Source organism: Panthera tigris, chromosome A1 (assembly GCF_018350195.1).
Source record: "Panthera tigris isolate Pti1 chromosome A1, P.tigris_Pti1_mat1.1, whole genome shotgun sequence".
NCBI classification, from domain to species: domain Eukaryota; kingdom Metazoa; phylum Chordata; class Mammalia; order Carnivora; family Felidae; genus Panthera; species Panthera tigris.
In genome coordinates this window covers 78,355,677-78,370,192 of record NC_056660.1, presented here as the reverse complement: position 1 = coordinate 78,370,192, position 14,516 = coordinate 78,355,677, and the positions used below count along the sequence as shown (strand labels likewise).

General features: G+C 45.6%; 1 protein-coding gene across 4 annotated transcripts in view; it reads right to left on the bottom strand.

The window, feature by feature from the left end:
- MYO16 (myosin XVI) overlaps positions 1-14,516 on the bottom strand; it is a 610,989-nt gene that overhangs the window by 37,022 nt on the left and 559,451 nt on the right. For all 4 annotated transcript variants that reach the window (XR_006215346.1, XM_042980064.1, XM_042980054.1 and 1 more), the window contains exon 33: positions 7,020-7,178. Coding sequence is in view for 3 of the 4 variants with exons in the window: in XM_042980064.1 (XP_042835998.1) it covers positions 7,020-7,178 (159 nt within the window). In the remaining variant the exon portion in view is untranslated. The remainder of the gene's footprint in view (positions 1-7,019; positions 7,179-14,516) is intronic.

Here is a 14,516-nt window from a genome sequence, read left to right as displayed (position 1 = left end):
GCTAAACAGATGCACATAGATGTGAACGTCAAACATTGACATGGGGAGTTTTACAAAACTCCTCTTTTAATTAAGATGTTGTCTCAAGGGTGGAAAGGTGGGAGATAATCTTGCTGTCTGACAGCTTATTTACTGTAAATCCTGGCAGCCCTAAAGGATGGAGTGTCATGTACTGAACACACGTAAGGCTATCTGTAATCAACTCAGATTTGTAGTTGTTGACAGAGATAGACCACGGTATTCCAAATGGGGGGAGAACAGTAAAACTACATCCATGTATAACTCAAACTTTATAAAAATAAAGCCAAATATACAATGTAGATACACGCATTTGTGTGAAAAAATAAAACTCAACACAGTGGAACAATAGACATTTTTGGAGTATTTCTAGGTAATAGGATTGATGGTAGTTTTTATTCTTTATTATTCTTCCCTAAAAGAATTGTTCTTCGCACTGCTCTAAAACATGTATAATTTTCATAACGTGCATGAAATTATAAATGCCACATTAATAATATGTTATTTTTAAAAGCTGTGAAATTCAGTCAGGAGACGATGTTTAGAAAGGTCAAAACTGGGGCACCTGGGTGTCTCAGCTGGTTAAGTGTTTGACTCTTGACTTCAGCTCAGGTCATGATCTCCCAGGATCGGGATCGAGCCCTGCGTTGGGCTCTGTGCTGACAGGGCAGAGCCTGCTTGGGATTCTGTCTCTCCCTCTTTCTCTGCCCCCTCTCCCCCACGTTGCTTGTGCTGTCCCTCTCTCAAAATAAATAAAGAAACATTTTTTTTTTTTTAAAGGCAGGACAATACTATGGAGTCCGAGAGCCTGCATCATTCTTTGCTGAACTTTGGTCTGTTCGCGGTGGCAATACAATTCGGTCAGTGGTTTCCTTTTTCTAGCGGTCTTTCTTGCTGGTAGAAAAATCCTTCTGTATCTTACTGATGTAAGATACTGCCACCCCCCACCCCCCACCCCACACCCCCATTGCACCAAAAAGCCTCTGCCTTGTGATCTGCCTACTTTTGATCATTATTCATTATTCTTGCTTAATATGGTGGGTGAGATTCCTAAACACATTTGGGTTTTTCTCCTTGCATGTGATTCCAATGATCTTTTTTCCGAGTGTCAACAGAGAATCCCCACAATGCTCTGGAGACCTTAATGCTCTGTCCCCACCGACTACCTGCCTCTGGTCCCTCCAGGTAACCTGTGACTTGTCACTGCAATGCCCTGCCTGGTTTTCATCCTACACTCGCTGTCCTCCTCCCGCTCTGGACCCTGGCGGAGAGCACACGTGGGTGGGCAATGTACTAGGCCTAGAAGCTGCACCCCCAGCCTCCCTATGTTCTCCTGGACCTAGAGGGACTTCTGACACAGGATGGGGACATCCCTATGGGGGATGCATACAGTCCCTCCCTCCTGGAGCCCCTCCCCCCAGCCCCTCCCTCGCCAAACCCCCTCCTCCTTTCCAGAGTCCCACCCCCCTGGAACCCCTCCTCCCCAGCACCCCCCTCCCAGAGCCTCTCCTCCCAGAGCCCCTCCTCCTCAGAGCCCCTCCCCTATCTCTCAACCTCGCTCCCCTTCCCCACCTCCCCTTCCTAGGATCCCCTCCTCCCGCAGGCCCTCTTCCCCTGTGCTCAGTGCTCCCATTCTGCAGGTTGTGTTGTGTTGTGTGTCGTTCTCCTGTGCTTTTCATGTGCATTTTCTCTAATTACCAATGAAGTTGGGCTCTGAAAAATGTTTGTGCTTATTAATGTCCAAAAACAATTTCCTATTCAATAGTCTTGTTTATAAGTAAACTCTGAATATGAGTCTTCATTAGTTAAATGTGTTGAATACATGTGTATACTTACACACACACACACACACACACACACACACACACACAGTTTTTCCTTTGTGGTTAGCACTCTTTTGTGGCCTGTGTAAGAAGTTCTTCTTTCTTTTCCTACCTCTGAAGTTAAAAAAAATCATCCTATATTTTCTACTACAAATTTTATGTTTGACACTTGGATGCCTAATCCACCAGAAATCTTTTGTGTGTAGGGCACCAAGTAGGGGTCACGTTCACTGTTTTCCTCACATGGGTAGCCATCGATTATCCTTCCCCCAGCGCCCTGCAATGCCAAGTTCGTCATAAATTAAGTGGTTTTTATGCAAGCTGGGAAGCTTTTCTTTATTTCCCCCTTCTTCTGTATCCCTAGCCTCTGGAAGAGTTTGTGTAATATTGGCATTGTTTCGTCCTTTTTAAAATTTTGAGGCAACTCACTGGAAAAGTCATTTGGGCCTAGTGTTTTCCTCATAGAAAAGTGTTCAATTACAAATTCAATTAATTTAATATTTACGTTACCGTTTAGCCTTTTTTATTTTTTTTGGTCCATTTTGGTTAGTTGTATTTGTTTTTTAATGTGTCTCCTCATCTAAATCCACAAATTAAAAATAAATAAGTAAATTCGCAAAACTGTCTTGGCACAAACTGTTTGTACAATACTCAGTATTATTTTTCATTTCTGTAAGATCTGTGGCAGGTCCCCTCTTTGTCCCCAGAGTTGGCCTTCTGGGTCCCCTTCTTTATTTCCCTGTCACCCTTGCAGGAAACTTGGCAATTTTATTCATGCTGCAAAGATTGTTTTTGTTTGAAAACTTTTGGGTTTGTCATTTGTTACCTATTTGTTATAAATTTCAGTGACACAGTTCTTACCTTTGTCACATCTTTCCTCCTACTTGCTTAGTGTTTAATTTGTGGTTCTGTTTCCAACTTGTTGACATTTAAAAAACCCAATTTTTGGCCATTCTTCTTTTGTAATGTATGGGTTTAAAGACATACATTTCCACTGATTAAGACATTAGCAGTATCCTGTGCATTCTGTTATGTTTTCATTGGCATTCGTTACAATATTCTGTATTTTCCCTCACATTTAAATGTTAAGCATCATGTTTTACATGGTTTTCAGAAATTTTAGGCTTTAAAATATTGTATTAATCAATTCACTTTTTAAAAAAAGTATAGCATGTTTTTTAAAAAATATTTAATGTTTATTTATTTTTAAGAGACAGAGAGACAGAGCATGAGTGGGCAGGGGCAGAAAGAGAGGGAGACAGAATCCGAAGCAGGCTCCAGGCTCTGAGCTGTCAGCACAGAGCCTGACGGAGGGCTCAAACCCATGAACTGGTAGATCATGACCTGAGCCGAAGTCAGATGCTTAACCGACTGAGCCACCCAGGCACCGCAATCAGCTCATCTATAATGGAAATTCACATTAAACGGGTCTCTTAAAATTTCATGGATTTCGAGTTTAGTTATTTTTAAAGGTGCTTTTGTGTCTACCATCTACGACCTTTCTATCTGGCCTGTTTTCCAGAAATCTCCGGTTTACCTCTTTTTCGCCAACTTTTGGGTGGACTGGCTTTTATTATTGTTTTACCCTCTCTATTAGTTTGGAAATCATATACTCCACTATTATTCCTTCTGTGGTGGCCTTTGAAATTACAGCTAGTGTGAGTTATCTGTGCGTAATCAGAAACGCTGTTTTACCATCTCGACTTCACTTGGTTTTTTCATTCTTTTTCCTGTTTGTATCTCTGAGAATCTGGGCATGCCTGGGCTTCATCTTCCAGTTCTTACCTTTTTCTAAAACTATCTTTAGCTCCTTTTCATTCTTACAGAAGTTTTTTTATTGCTTATAAAAATCTAGGGACACTAGGGTGGCTCAGTCCATTAAGCAGCCGACTCTGGCTCAGGTCATGATCTCAGGGTTCGTGGGTTCAAGCTCCGTGTGGGGCTCTGTGCTGACAGCTCGGACCCTGGAGCTGCTTTGGATTCTGCGTCCCCCCCCACCCCCACCCCTCTCCTGCTTGCACTCTGTCTCTCTCAAAAACAAACAAACATTAATTTTTTTTTTTTTTTTAATTCTAGCTTGGCAATTATTTTATTTGAGCACATGACATACGTGACTTTGGTGTCTTTGGACTTCCATTGTTGCTCTTTGGAACTTGTCTTTTTTTTAACTTCTGGCTGCTTTTAAGATTCACTCTTAGTTACCCGTGGTTCACTGTGATATGCCTAGGAGCAGTTTTGTTTTTATTTATTCTACTCAGGCTTTGTTTGTTTCAAGAAAAGTCACATTTATAGACAGAAAGATGTCTATAAATTTCGAGGAACATGTACATTCTTGTTTGTCAACAGCAATTCATGGCCCTCTGCAGTCTGCTATGGTCTGAGTGTCTGTCCCCCCTTCTCCCAAATGTTTATTTTGGAATCCCAGCCTTCAAGGTGATGGCTTTAGGAGGGAGGGCCTCTCAGAGGATGTTAGGTCATGAGGCTGGAGCCCTCACGACTGGGGTTCGTGCACTTCTGAAAGAGACCCTAGAGCACAGGCTCATTCCTTCCAATCTTGTGAGGACACAGGGAGACTGGCAATCAGCCAGGTGGAGGAGGGCCCACGTCGGCACCGACCGCACCGGCCCCGCTGATCGTGATCGTGGACATCCGGGACTGTGAGCAAATACTTCTGCTGTTGATGAGCCGCCCGGTCTGGGTGTTTTGCTACAGCTGCCTGGACGGAACTAGACAGCAGACCATCCCCTGCCACTCATGCAGCCTTGGGCAATGTTGGATTCTTTTTGCACTTAGCGCAACGTGCTTGAGAGGCACCCGTTTCGTGGCGTGTAAGGTTAGTGCCCCCCCCAAACTTTTTTGGCTGTTTATCCACGTGCCAGGCAGCCTATACAATGGCCCCCAGTGAGCCCACCACCAGGCACTCACAACTCATCTAACCCCCTCCCATCGGGTAGACAGCATGGATGACCTACAGACAGAATGTGGCAGACGTGCTGCGTGTCGCCTGCAGGGGTGGGCTAGGTAAGGACCGTGGCCCCCACCCAGACTCTCTTTCTTGCTCTCTCATGGCCAGCTGCCCTGGTTCGAGGCCACCCTTATGGCGAAGGCCATGTGAGTGGGCTGGTGAGGCCTGCCAGTGGCCATGTAAGTGATCCTGAAATTGGGCCACCTTTTCATCAAGCGTCAAGATATCTAGGGTTTTGGCCAACAGTCAGTTGACAGCCGCCTCACAGGGGACCTTGCAACAAAGGCACTCCCCTCAGCCACAGCCAGATTCCTGACCCACAGAAGGTATGAAAACATAGCCTTTTGTTGAATTAAGCCTCTGAGTTCTGGGAGGCGGTAGTTTTTACACAGGAGTAGATAACGAACATGACTCGGTCACCAGTTGAAGGTATCCATTTTAAATATGTGTATTTTTTAATGCTGATTTATTCTTGAGAGAGAGAGAGAACACAAGTGGTGGAGGGGCAGAGAGAGGGGGAGACACAGAATCCAAAGCAGCATCCAGGCTCTGAGCTGGCAGCACAGAGCCCAACGCAGGGCTCCATCCCATGGACCGTGAGATCATGACCTGAGCCGAAGTTGGACACTTAACCAACTGAGCCCCCCCAGGCTCCTGGAAGGATATCCATTGTAGGTGATTATCAATAATCATTTGCACACAGGCATTCACATGGACACAGTCTTCTCTGCTGCCTGCATAATCTCTTTCTCTAGAATTCCAATGACTCTCTCACCAAGACTTCCATGTCTCCAAACACTTTCTGGAATCCTTAATCTTCTCTTCGCTTCTTTGTGTTTCATTCCAGATATCCTCTGATTTATCTCCCACTTCCCCAGGTTGTTTTTTTTTTTTTTCCCCTTCTCCCAAATGACTGTGTCTAATTAACTTTAAACCCATCCTCTGTTGTACTTAATTTTATGACTATTTCTCAATTTCAGAATTTCCATTTGACACGTTTTTATAGTTTCCCATTGTTTCTGCTGATTCCTTCTTTTATCTCCTTGGGCAGAGTGTAAACATACTTATTTTAAAGTATGTGCGTTTGAACTCCAATCTTTCGGGACCCCATGGATGTAACTGCAATTGACGGCTATTTCTGCTTGTTCATTTTTCATCTTGCTTTCTGTCCTCATGTGCTCGGGTTTTTTTGACTATGTGTTGAATTATTTGAAAAATGGTCTGTTAGAGCAGTTTGAAGCCTCAGATGCTGTAATTGTCCTTTGGGACACACACACACACACACACACACACTGTCTCCCAGGTACCGGTGGGCCCTGTCAGTCCGGGAGGACCTCCGTCCAACATCAGGGATTGAGATGATCCATAACTGTGCTGTGGCTTCTAGTTGGGTCCACCTGACCTTTGGACACTTCAAAGCTCCAGCCCATGGCCTTGGCAGGCCCTGGACTTAGTCTCCCCACAATCCTTGGAGGCAGTCAGTAGTCCCTCCCAGCTTCTGAGTTGCCTTCTGGGGACGAGGAAAGTGCCCTGGACGTCCCTCAGAGAAAAGTCTAGAATGTCGGCCTCCTTGCTTGGCCTCTATACATTCCTTACTGCCTTCCTCAGTGTCTTCCCAGGATCTCACTGTCTTAATAGTTTCCTAGTGCCTTTAATCAGATTAAACAACAAAGAAAGTTTTGGCCAGCTTTTCTGCATGTTCTCAGGAAAAGATTGGTCTGAATCTTCCCAAGATTCAAGTGGCTTTGTCTAAGCCACTATTTTGGATACACACAGTCTAGCCAAGTTCTAGATGATGCATTCATTGATACACTCCAATTAAATGCTTAAGTCCTGTTTGGTGTTTACCATGACTTCAATATTATTTCCCTTCACACCATTCAGAGATGAGAAGAAAAAGGTATGTTTTTTTAAAATTAAAACTTTGTTAAAGCACCTATCTCCTCCTTTGGTCCTGTATAATCTCATTTTATATTGGTTCCCACATATGAGATACTCTGTAACAATCTCTGAAAAGTCAACTAACACCAAATGCAACTGTAATTCTTTAACCTAACCAATAAAATGCTACAATACACCCTACAGTAAAGTTTATGATCTATGTTCCAGTTTTTAAGCCTACTTCATTTTTATGTCTCAAATCCATTCTCCCTAGAAAGTTGATAGAGCTTAATACTTTCATCTATTTACTTCCGAGTTTAAAAAGCACTTACCATTTGAGACAGAATTCCCATTTTCAGCCGTGATAGCGCTTGAGAGTGAATTAGATAATTGAATTCCATGGTTATTTGCATTTCTATCTTGAGTCTCGGATACAATTTCTGCTCTACCAGGATCATCTCGGCCAGTTAGGTTCATGTTAGTCTCAAAACCTAAAACAAATTTCGGAAAAGATTATTCTTTACTGATAAAATGGACTGAATAATTTAATAAAATAGTAGAAGGAAATAATAAAACTTATCAAATGAAACCTTAATTGTATGGTAAATTCATAATCACCGTTAATTAATTTTACAGCCTACAAAATATTCACCGAATTTTGCCACAACACTCTAACACATCATAGGAAATATTAAGTGGTGATAATGAATTTCATAATTTGTTATTTTCAAGCATATCTGTACAGAAAGTTTGATGTCGTAGTCTAATAACCTGTCACTGTAGCCCTGTCTGTCTTGAGAGCACTATTTCCTAAAAGAAGCATGGAAATAAATTCAGAAGTTTTCTCAATTATTAAATTAAGCAAAGCTGAGCCAACCCTCTAGGTTGCAAAAAAATCACAAATATATTTTCAGCATCATTACAAAATTAGTTATTATCCATTTAGGAAGATTAAACTTTACAACCCCACTTCTGGATTCTGTACACTAACCACATTACCTAATTGTTCACTGTCCGTCCCCTATCGGGGGCTTGGAGATCTATGAACATGGAAACTGTTGTCCATATTAGGCCAAAGAGCCACATGAAGATTTTTTTTTAATTATGTAGGAATAATAAAGTAAAACACAGCAAGTGCCATAGACCAGAGCATGTCAAGCAAGCACAATTGTCCACCACGGGGTCAGGTGTGGCCCTCGCCACCTCCCATTCCCCCAATCGGGACCCCTCTGTTGGACTGGCCAGGTGAGCCGTGATTGGCTCTTGCTTCCCCAGGGACCTCAAAAAGCTCCAACGTACTGGGGGATTTTTGTTCACCCCAGAATAAGCATGCTGCTTCTGATCTTTGTTTGCTGGGACACAGTGGATTGTGACTGCTGTTAGGTTGGCCTTTCTCAAGTTTTAGGCTAACAAATTATTCTAAAGGGATAAAAAGCATAATTTGCTTTATTGTACTTTACATGTGGCAGAACAGTTCATCTCCAGTGATCCCAAAGGAAGGAGGGAGGAAGGGAAGAAGGGGGAAGGTTGGATGGAAGAAGGAAGGATGGGGGGAGGGAGAAAAGGAAGGAGGGAGAAGGATGGAGGGAGGGAGGGGAAGAAAAAAGGGAGAAGGCCAGCAGTCCAGAGCTGTGCCTCCAGGCTGCACCTGCCATGACCCTTTTTAACTCTTCCCTCTAGACATGATCTCCCTTTGTCCTTGACCTTACATTCAAGGGGCGCTGCATATCCAGGCATATCCAGAGCTCCTTACTGACCCGTGTTTCTGTGCTTTGCTCTTTGCACTCCTTGGACCTAGAGCACCCAGTCCTCACCAGCCCTGCCTATTCCTGCCCACCAGTGGGACTCCTGGTCAGAGGGCCCACAGTGACCTGTCATTTACAAGTGGAGTCTGGCCCCAAAGCACAGAGAGGAGCTAGGTCTGCCCAGATGGGAAGGGGTTTTTAGGTAGCAAATGTTGGCAGAAGGCAAAATGGACAGAGCTTTGAAAACCGTGCAGGGGAGTTGAGATTCCAGGGACCGAGGGAGCCACTGCAGCTCCTGACAGGTCGCATTTAGGAACCAGGCAGAAAGGCTTTGGCCCAGTCAATGTGCATAAGAACAGTGGTGAACGTGACGTCCGGGGGTCAGAACCATGTGAGGTCGCAACAATGAGCAGTTATCGAACAGGCTGGCACTAAATGAGTATCTATTTCATTCGGTTGACTGTAGTTTGCCATTTAAAAAAATCTGAGTCAGTAAAACTGGTTTGGATTTAAAGCCATCTCCAGGGTGCCTGGGTGGCTCAGTCAGTTGAGCATCTGACTTCGGCTCAGGTCGCGATCTTGTGGACTGAGGTCGAGCCCTGCGATGGGCTCTGTGCTGACAGCTCGCAGCCTGGAACCTGCTTCGGATTGTGTCTCCCTCTCTCTCTGCCTCTCCCCTGCTTGAGCTCTGTCTCTCAAAAATAAATAAACGTTAAAAAAAATTGTAAAGCCATATCAAGACATATTTATCTGCCTCTCTTCAAGCTATTTTTTTTTTTCATTATTTAATTCACTTGCCTGCTGAATGCCTACTAGGTGACACTCTTCGGATGCTCCAGATGCGATTATGATGCTCACCTCCCAGTAGGACAACCAAGAAGTAAACAAACGAGCAGATCATTAAAAGTGGTAGCCTCTAGGCTGGGTACAAAGCTGAAGGGCAGCAGGGGTGAGAGTCACCGTGTCAGGCAGTTTGGTCAGGGAAGCATATTTAGGGGGTCACACTGGGGCTCAGAGAAGGAGGGAAAAAAGTGACTGTGGAGAAAGACGATGTCCCTCGCGCGTGAACACGTAAGGCAGGAACCAGGCTGTAGGGTCCTAATGGGTTGGGCATGTGGAAGGAAGGGGCAGGTGGGACCGGGGACATGCATATGGCCCGGGGCCTGGGAGGCCACTGCAGGAAGGAGCTTACGAAGGGTGTGAGCCAGAAAGCCCCTCACTGGGTAACTCGGGACAGTCCCCTTCCATCTGGCAGGACAAAACTCAACCCTCCAAGATACTGCTTACACTCTTGGTACCAACGCTCAATGCTAGTTTCCCTCATAACTGATTCCCAGCTCGTAAACAACCCACGTATTTGTAGTCAACACCTCCCATTTTGCTATGAGTGTTTTAAAAATATTTCCAATCAGGTTAAACTGTAGCCAAGGACTGATTTTAAATTTGTCCTACACGTGAGGCTGGGATCCTTACACGACCTACTAAAATTTTCTTTATAGTTTTACCTTAAAAGCATATGTCTACCCAAGGATGGCTTTGGACTGGAAAGAGGATTTAAGTCCTTCTTCACGTAAAAGGCAAGCGCTCACGGCCAATCTGATGGTGATCATTCACTTTGCTCTGACAAGAATTAACGTGGCCTGGGGGTTTATGCTGGGCCACCGCTCTGCTAGAGGTGACATCTGGTTTTTCTGATTCTGAGCAGCTGTCTCTTCCACGCCCGTTTTCAAGATGAGCTCACTGAGGTTTGGGGAGGTTACCCACACGCAAACCTTTCTCAATTAGTAGGTGTTGCAGCCGGGTTCAGACCGGGGCGGGCCAGCTCCGCCATCCGCCCACATTCACTCCTCCGCTTGGCCCTTCTATGCAAAGTCTTCCATCATTTCATTTGCTGATCGAAAGGATAAGGCAGCTGTTTTCCTGTGGCTTTATTGGATCACCGTGCCTCGGTGGTAATGAACTGGGAACCGTAGGGTAAGCATTATATTCCAGCCACTGAAAGAGTTGCAACATCGATATAGACGTCTCCACTTTGGCGTTATCCAATATTCATTAATATTAATTGCGGGGATGGTTCTTGGCTTACTAAATTCTGTGTCAGCCTCTGCTCATAAACGCCTTTGCTCCAAGTTAAATCCAAACACGCAAAGGCGTCTGTGCCCCAACTTGTTAATGCCTGATTCAACTACAGTGAGGGTCAAACGCAGAAACGCTCAACACTTTGATTTTGCTGTAAAGGGGCAGTTCGGTACACGAGTGATTACAACATTCCTCGTGGAGAGTGTGCCTGGACCCTGCACTTAGGCAGTGAAGGAACTCCAGCAGCGAAAAATCAAGAGGACAGCGGCATGAAGCCTGGAGAAGCCTTACTTATAATTGTGTAAATACGAGTGCATCCTTTATGGAGAATTCTAAGAGGAATCATCCAGAGCAAACCAAGCTGCGAAGCCTGTTCACGCCTCCAAGCGGTGGCCGCTGGGGTTTCGAGGGTGAGGAAAAGGCGGTCACAGTCACAGCAAAAGAAAATATCTGAGACTCTCAGGAAATCTAAGCAAACAAATACAGGAGTGTGTGCTGTAAAATCCTGTATAACGATTCGAGGTATGTCTGAATCACTTTTGTATCTGCGCGTGTTGTGTAATCAGTGGTTTATGCAATTCAGTGGCACCTCTGGTTGGCTGCTTCACCACACGAGTTAATTTGAATACCTGTGCTGTTTTCTCCCAGCCTGTAAACAGGACTGCTCTGTGACCCCTGTCTGGTGCTGTTGTTACAGGTACGGGAGAAATGAATCACCCTGGGATCTGACTCAAAGATAAAGCCTTGGCCTTTCCACTGGGATACGATTGTTAAACACAAGCATGCAACGTGGACACAGTTGAGTTGAATCTTAATCTAGGGGGAGAGTTCTAGCAAATCTCAGAAAACAAAAATTCAGTTTTGCTGTGTTCGTTTTTATGTAATGAAAATATCACACTGGGTGGGTGTGATCCTTTGAACACTAGGTTTCAAGAGAAGGTGATATTGCCCACCAGGAGACACGTGGCAGTGTCTGGAGACGTTTCTAGTCCTCACACTGGAGGAGGGGGTGGCTGCTGGTATCTAGTGGGTAGAGGTCAGCGATGCTGCAACGCCCCCAGCAATGCACAGCCAGCCAGCCCACCCCCGCGGTGAGGAATGGTCCTGCCCAGGATGTCCGTGGGGCTGAGGCTGAGAAGCCTAGGTCAGACGGTGCCATTTGCCCAGTCGAGTCTCTCCACTCATTTCTTATTTCATTTAGATTGAGATCCAAAGGCTTCCTGTGGCTGAGACCATCCACCACCTGATTCCCGGCTCGTCCTGGACCTCATTTCCAACTACGTCCTTGCCACTTAGGCCTGGGGCCCCTCCGCTAACGCATCCCCCTGTCCGGAGAGAGCATGGACGGAGCTCTGTGTGTAGCTTAGGCTCTGCTCAAATCTGCCCCGAGCAGACAGGCTTTCTGGACCACCTTCTAGAAGATAGCACCTCTCTCCGCCTCAGGTCAGTTTCTTTCCTTACTCCCGGCTTTAGTGCCCTGGGTGGTCCTTCTCACGGCAGGCACATTCCACTCCCTTCATTTGTTTTCCGCCTGCCCCTTGTGGAGTGCAAGTACGGGCACAGAGTAGGTGCTCGATAAAATATTTGCTGAAAGAAAGAAAAAATAGATGGGACGCCTGGGTGGCTCAGACGGGTAAGTGTCTGACTTTGGCTCAGGTCGTGATCTCACGGTTCGTGGGTTCGAGCCCCGCGTTGGGCTCTGTGCTGACGGCTCGGAGCCTGGAGCCTGCTTCAGATTCTGTGTCTCCCTCCCTCTCTCTCTGCCCCTCCCCTGCTCGCACTCTGTCTCTCAAAATAAAAAAACGTTAAATTTTTTTTTTAAAAAAAGAAAAAAATAGAATAAAGAATAAACGAATTGCTATGACAAAATTGCTATAGAGACTTTGTTTTCTAAAAGGAAACTACGTGTTGTGTAATTGGAAGAACTGACGAAGTTACTGGCTGAAGAATTCATGTGAACGATGAGGGAGAAAAGTCAGGAACAGTTTCTCTTCGTTCATAAGAGATTACTGGAATCGTGAAAAGACTTCCACTGTTTTTACACGTTTGAGTTCCAATCTCTACTTATTTAAAATTACGAGGTGAAGAAAATTTCACGTTGTGCGAGGGGGACGTTTTCTCCATATTCAAAGGGCCAGAGCTGGTTGTTTTCTACCTGCTTGTTAACTTGAGTGGAGGAAAGGGCTTTGGGATCTTTGAAATCTGTTCCTGACCCACAGTAAGCATTCAGGTTTCCACTACTGTGCTACCAATCAGCAAGGTTTATGCGTGGTCAGGTTTTTAAGACCTTAGTTTACATGGTTTTAGGAACTTTAATGTCAGAGAACTGCAAGGAGCGTGACAGATGTTGGCTCTGGAATCTTGGTGCCTGGACAGGGGCAGAGGGGGGTTGACCAGGAGTCTCGGCCGTGAGGGTCCCAGACTCACACTCACTTGCAAAGGCCAAGTCAGAAACCCAAGGGTCAGTCGGTCAATGCATGTAGTTATCGCTTGCATGAGACAGCTTTGCTTTATTTCCTCATTGTAAATAAACCTTCAATTCACTCCCTAAATTGTTGTCATTTTTATTCTTTTTCTTTTTAAAAAAAAATTTTAGTGCTTATTTATTTTTGAGAGAGAGAGAGAGAGAGAGAGAGAGAGACAGAGCGTGATCAGGGGAGGGGCAGAGAGAGAGGGAGACACAGAATCCGAAGCAGGCTCCAGGCTCCGAGCCGTCAGCACAGAGCCCAAAGCGGGGCTCGAACTCTTCAACTGTGAGATCGTGACCTGAGCTGAAGTCAGACACTCAACCAACTGAGCCACCAGGCGCCCCATCATTTTTATTCTTTTTCTTAAAGACACTTCCACACCTGTCCCCCACCATGGTATAATCTTCAATGTCTGGAAAAAACGACTGTCTGGAAAGCCTTTCTGCCCACAGACGAGGGGAAAGGAGGGGAAGGAGGAGAGAAGAGAGAGGAGAGGGGAAGGGCAGAGAGAAGTGGGCATAAGTTTGCAACTTATGCACCGTCACCAGAGTGGGGTCTAGCACGTTCTTAGGTAAGGAAGGGCATAACATAAAGACTGTATTTGGGGGGGGGGGAGGGGCAGAGGGAGGAAGAGAGAATCTTAAGCTGTCTCCACACTCAGCACAGAGCCCAACACCAGGCTTGATCCCATGACCCTGGGATCATGACTGGAGCCGAAATTGAGAGTCGGACTGTCAATGGACTGAGCCATCCAGGTACCCCAAGACTGTAATTTTTAAATGTTATTAATCTAGCAAAAATGTGTCCAGCTGGATGAGGCTGGAGGAAAGTTCAGAGAAGAGCACAGAGCATTTAGGCTTGGGCAGAGTCAGAAGGACCGGTTGGGCAGGGAGGTCCGAGTTACAGGTCCCTTGGAGCTGAGGGACCTCAGTAAGTCAGCACCAGCCGAGGTGAGTGGACACAGGACAAGTCTGGGGCTGTGCACGTCGATCTTCAAGGGACAGCCACATGCCCAAGGCCTAAACAGAGTGGCAATGATTTGAAGCAGAGCATTTATTAGGACTGAGAAGACTGTGTGTGGGAGAGACTCCAGCATCCCTCAGCAGGGAGGGTCTCTTGCAGGAGAGCAATGCCACCCCCCGCCGATGGGCAGCAGAAGGTGAGGCCCAGTGACGGTGGACACAAGCAGGCAGGTGTGGGCTGGGAGACAGGGCGGAGGGACAAAGGGGGGCTGAGGGCACCCATGCCACTGAAAGGTCATACAGAACAAGTAAGGAATGAGCCATGGTGTGTTTCTTTAAGATGAATGCTAAGCACGTCATTTCGTTCTTAGTTACCTGAACTCGAGATAATTTTAGAGTGTATTTTGGAAACATAGGAGACAGGATCCCGGTTTCAGTAACGCAGGAGAGAAAAACAAACTATAGCCGTTTGACTGATTTAATACCGAGAGTGCTATGCAAGGCAGAAAAAATGTGAAAATACATTTTCAACTCATTACTCATGCTGGCTGGGATTCATTCCGCAACTCTATAGG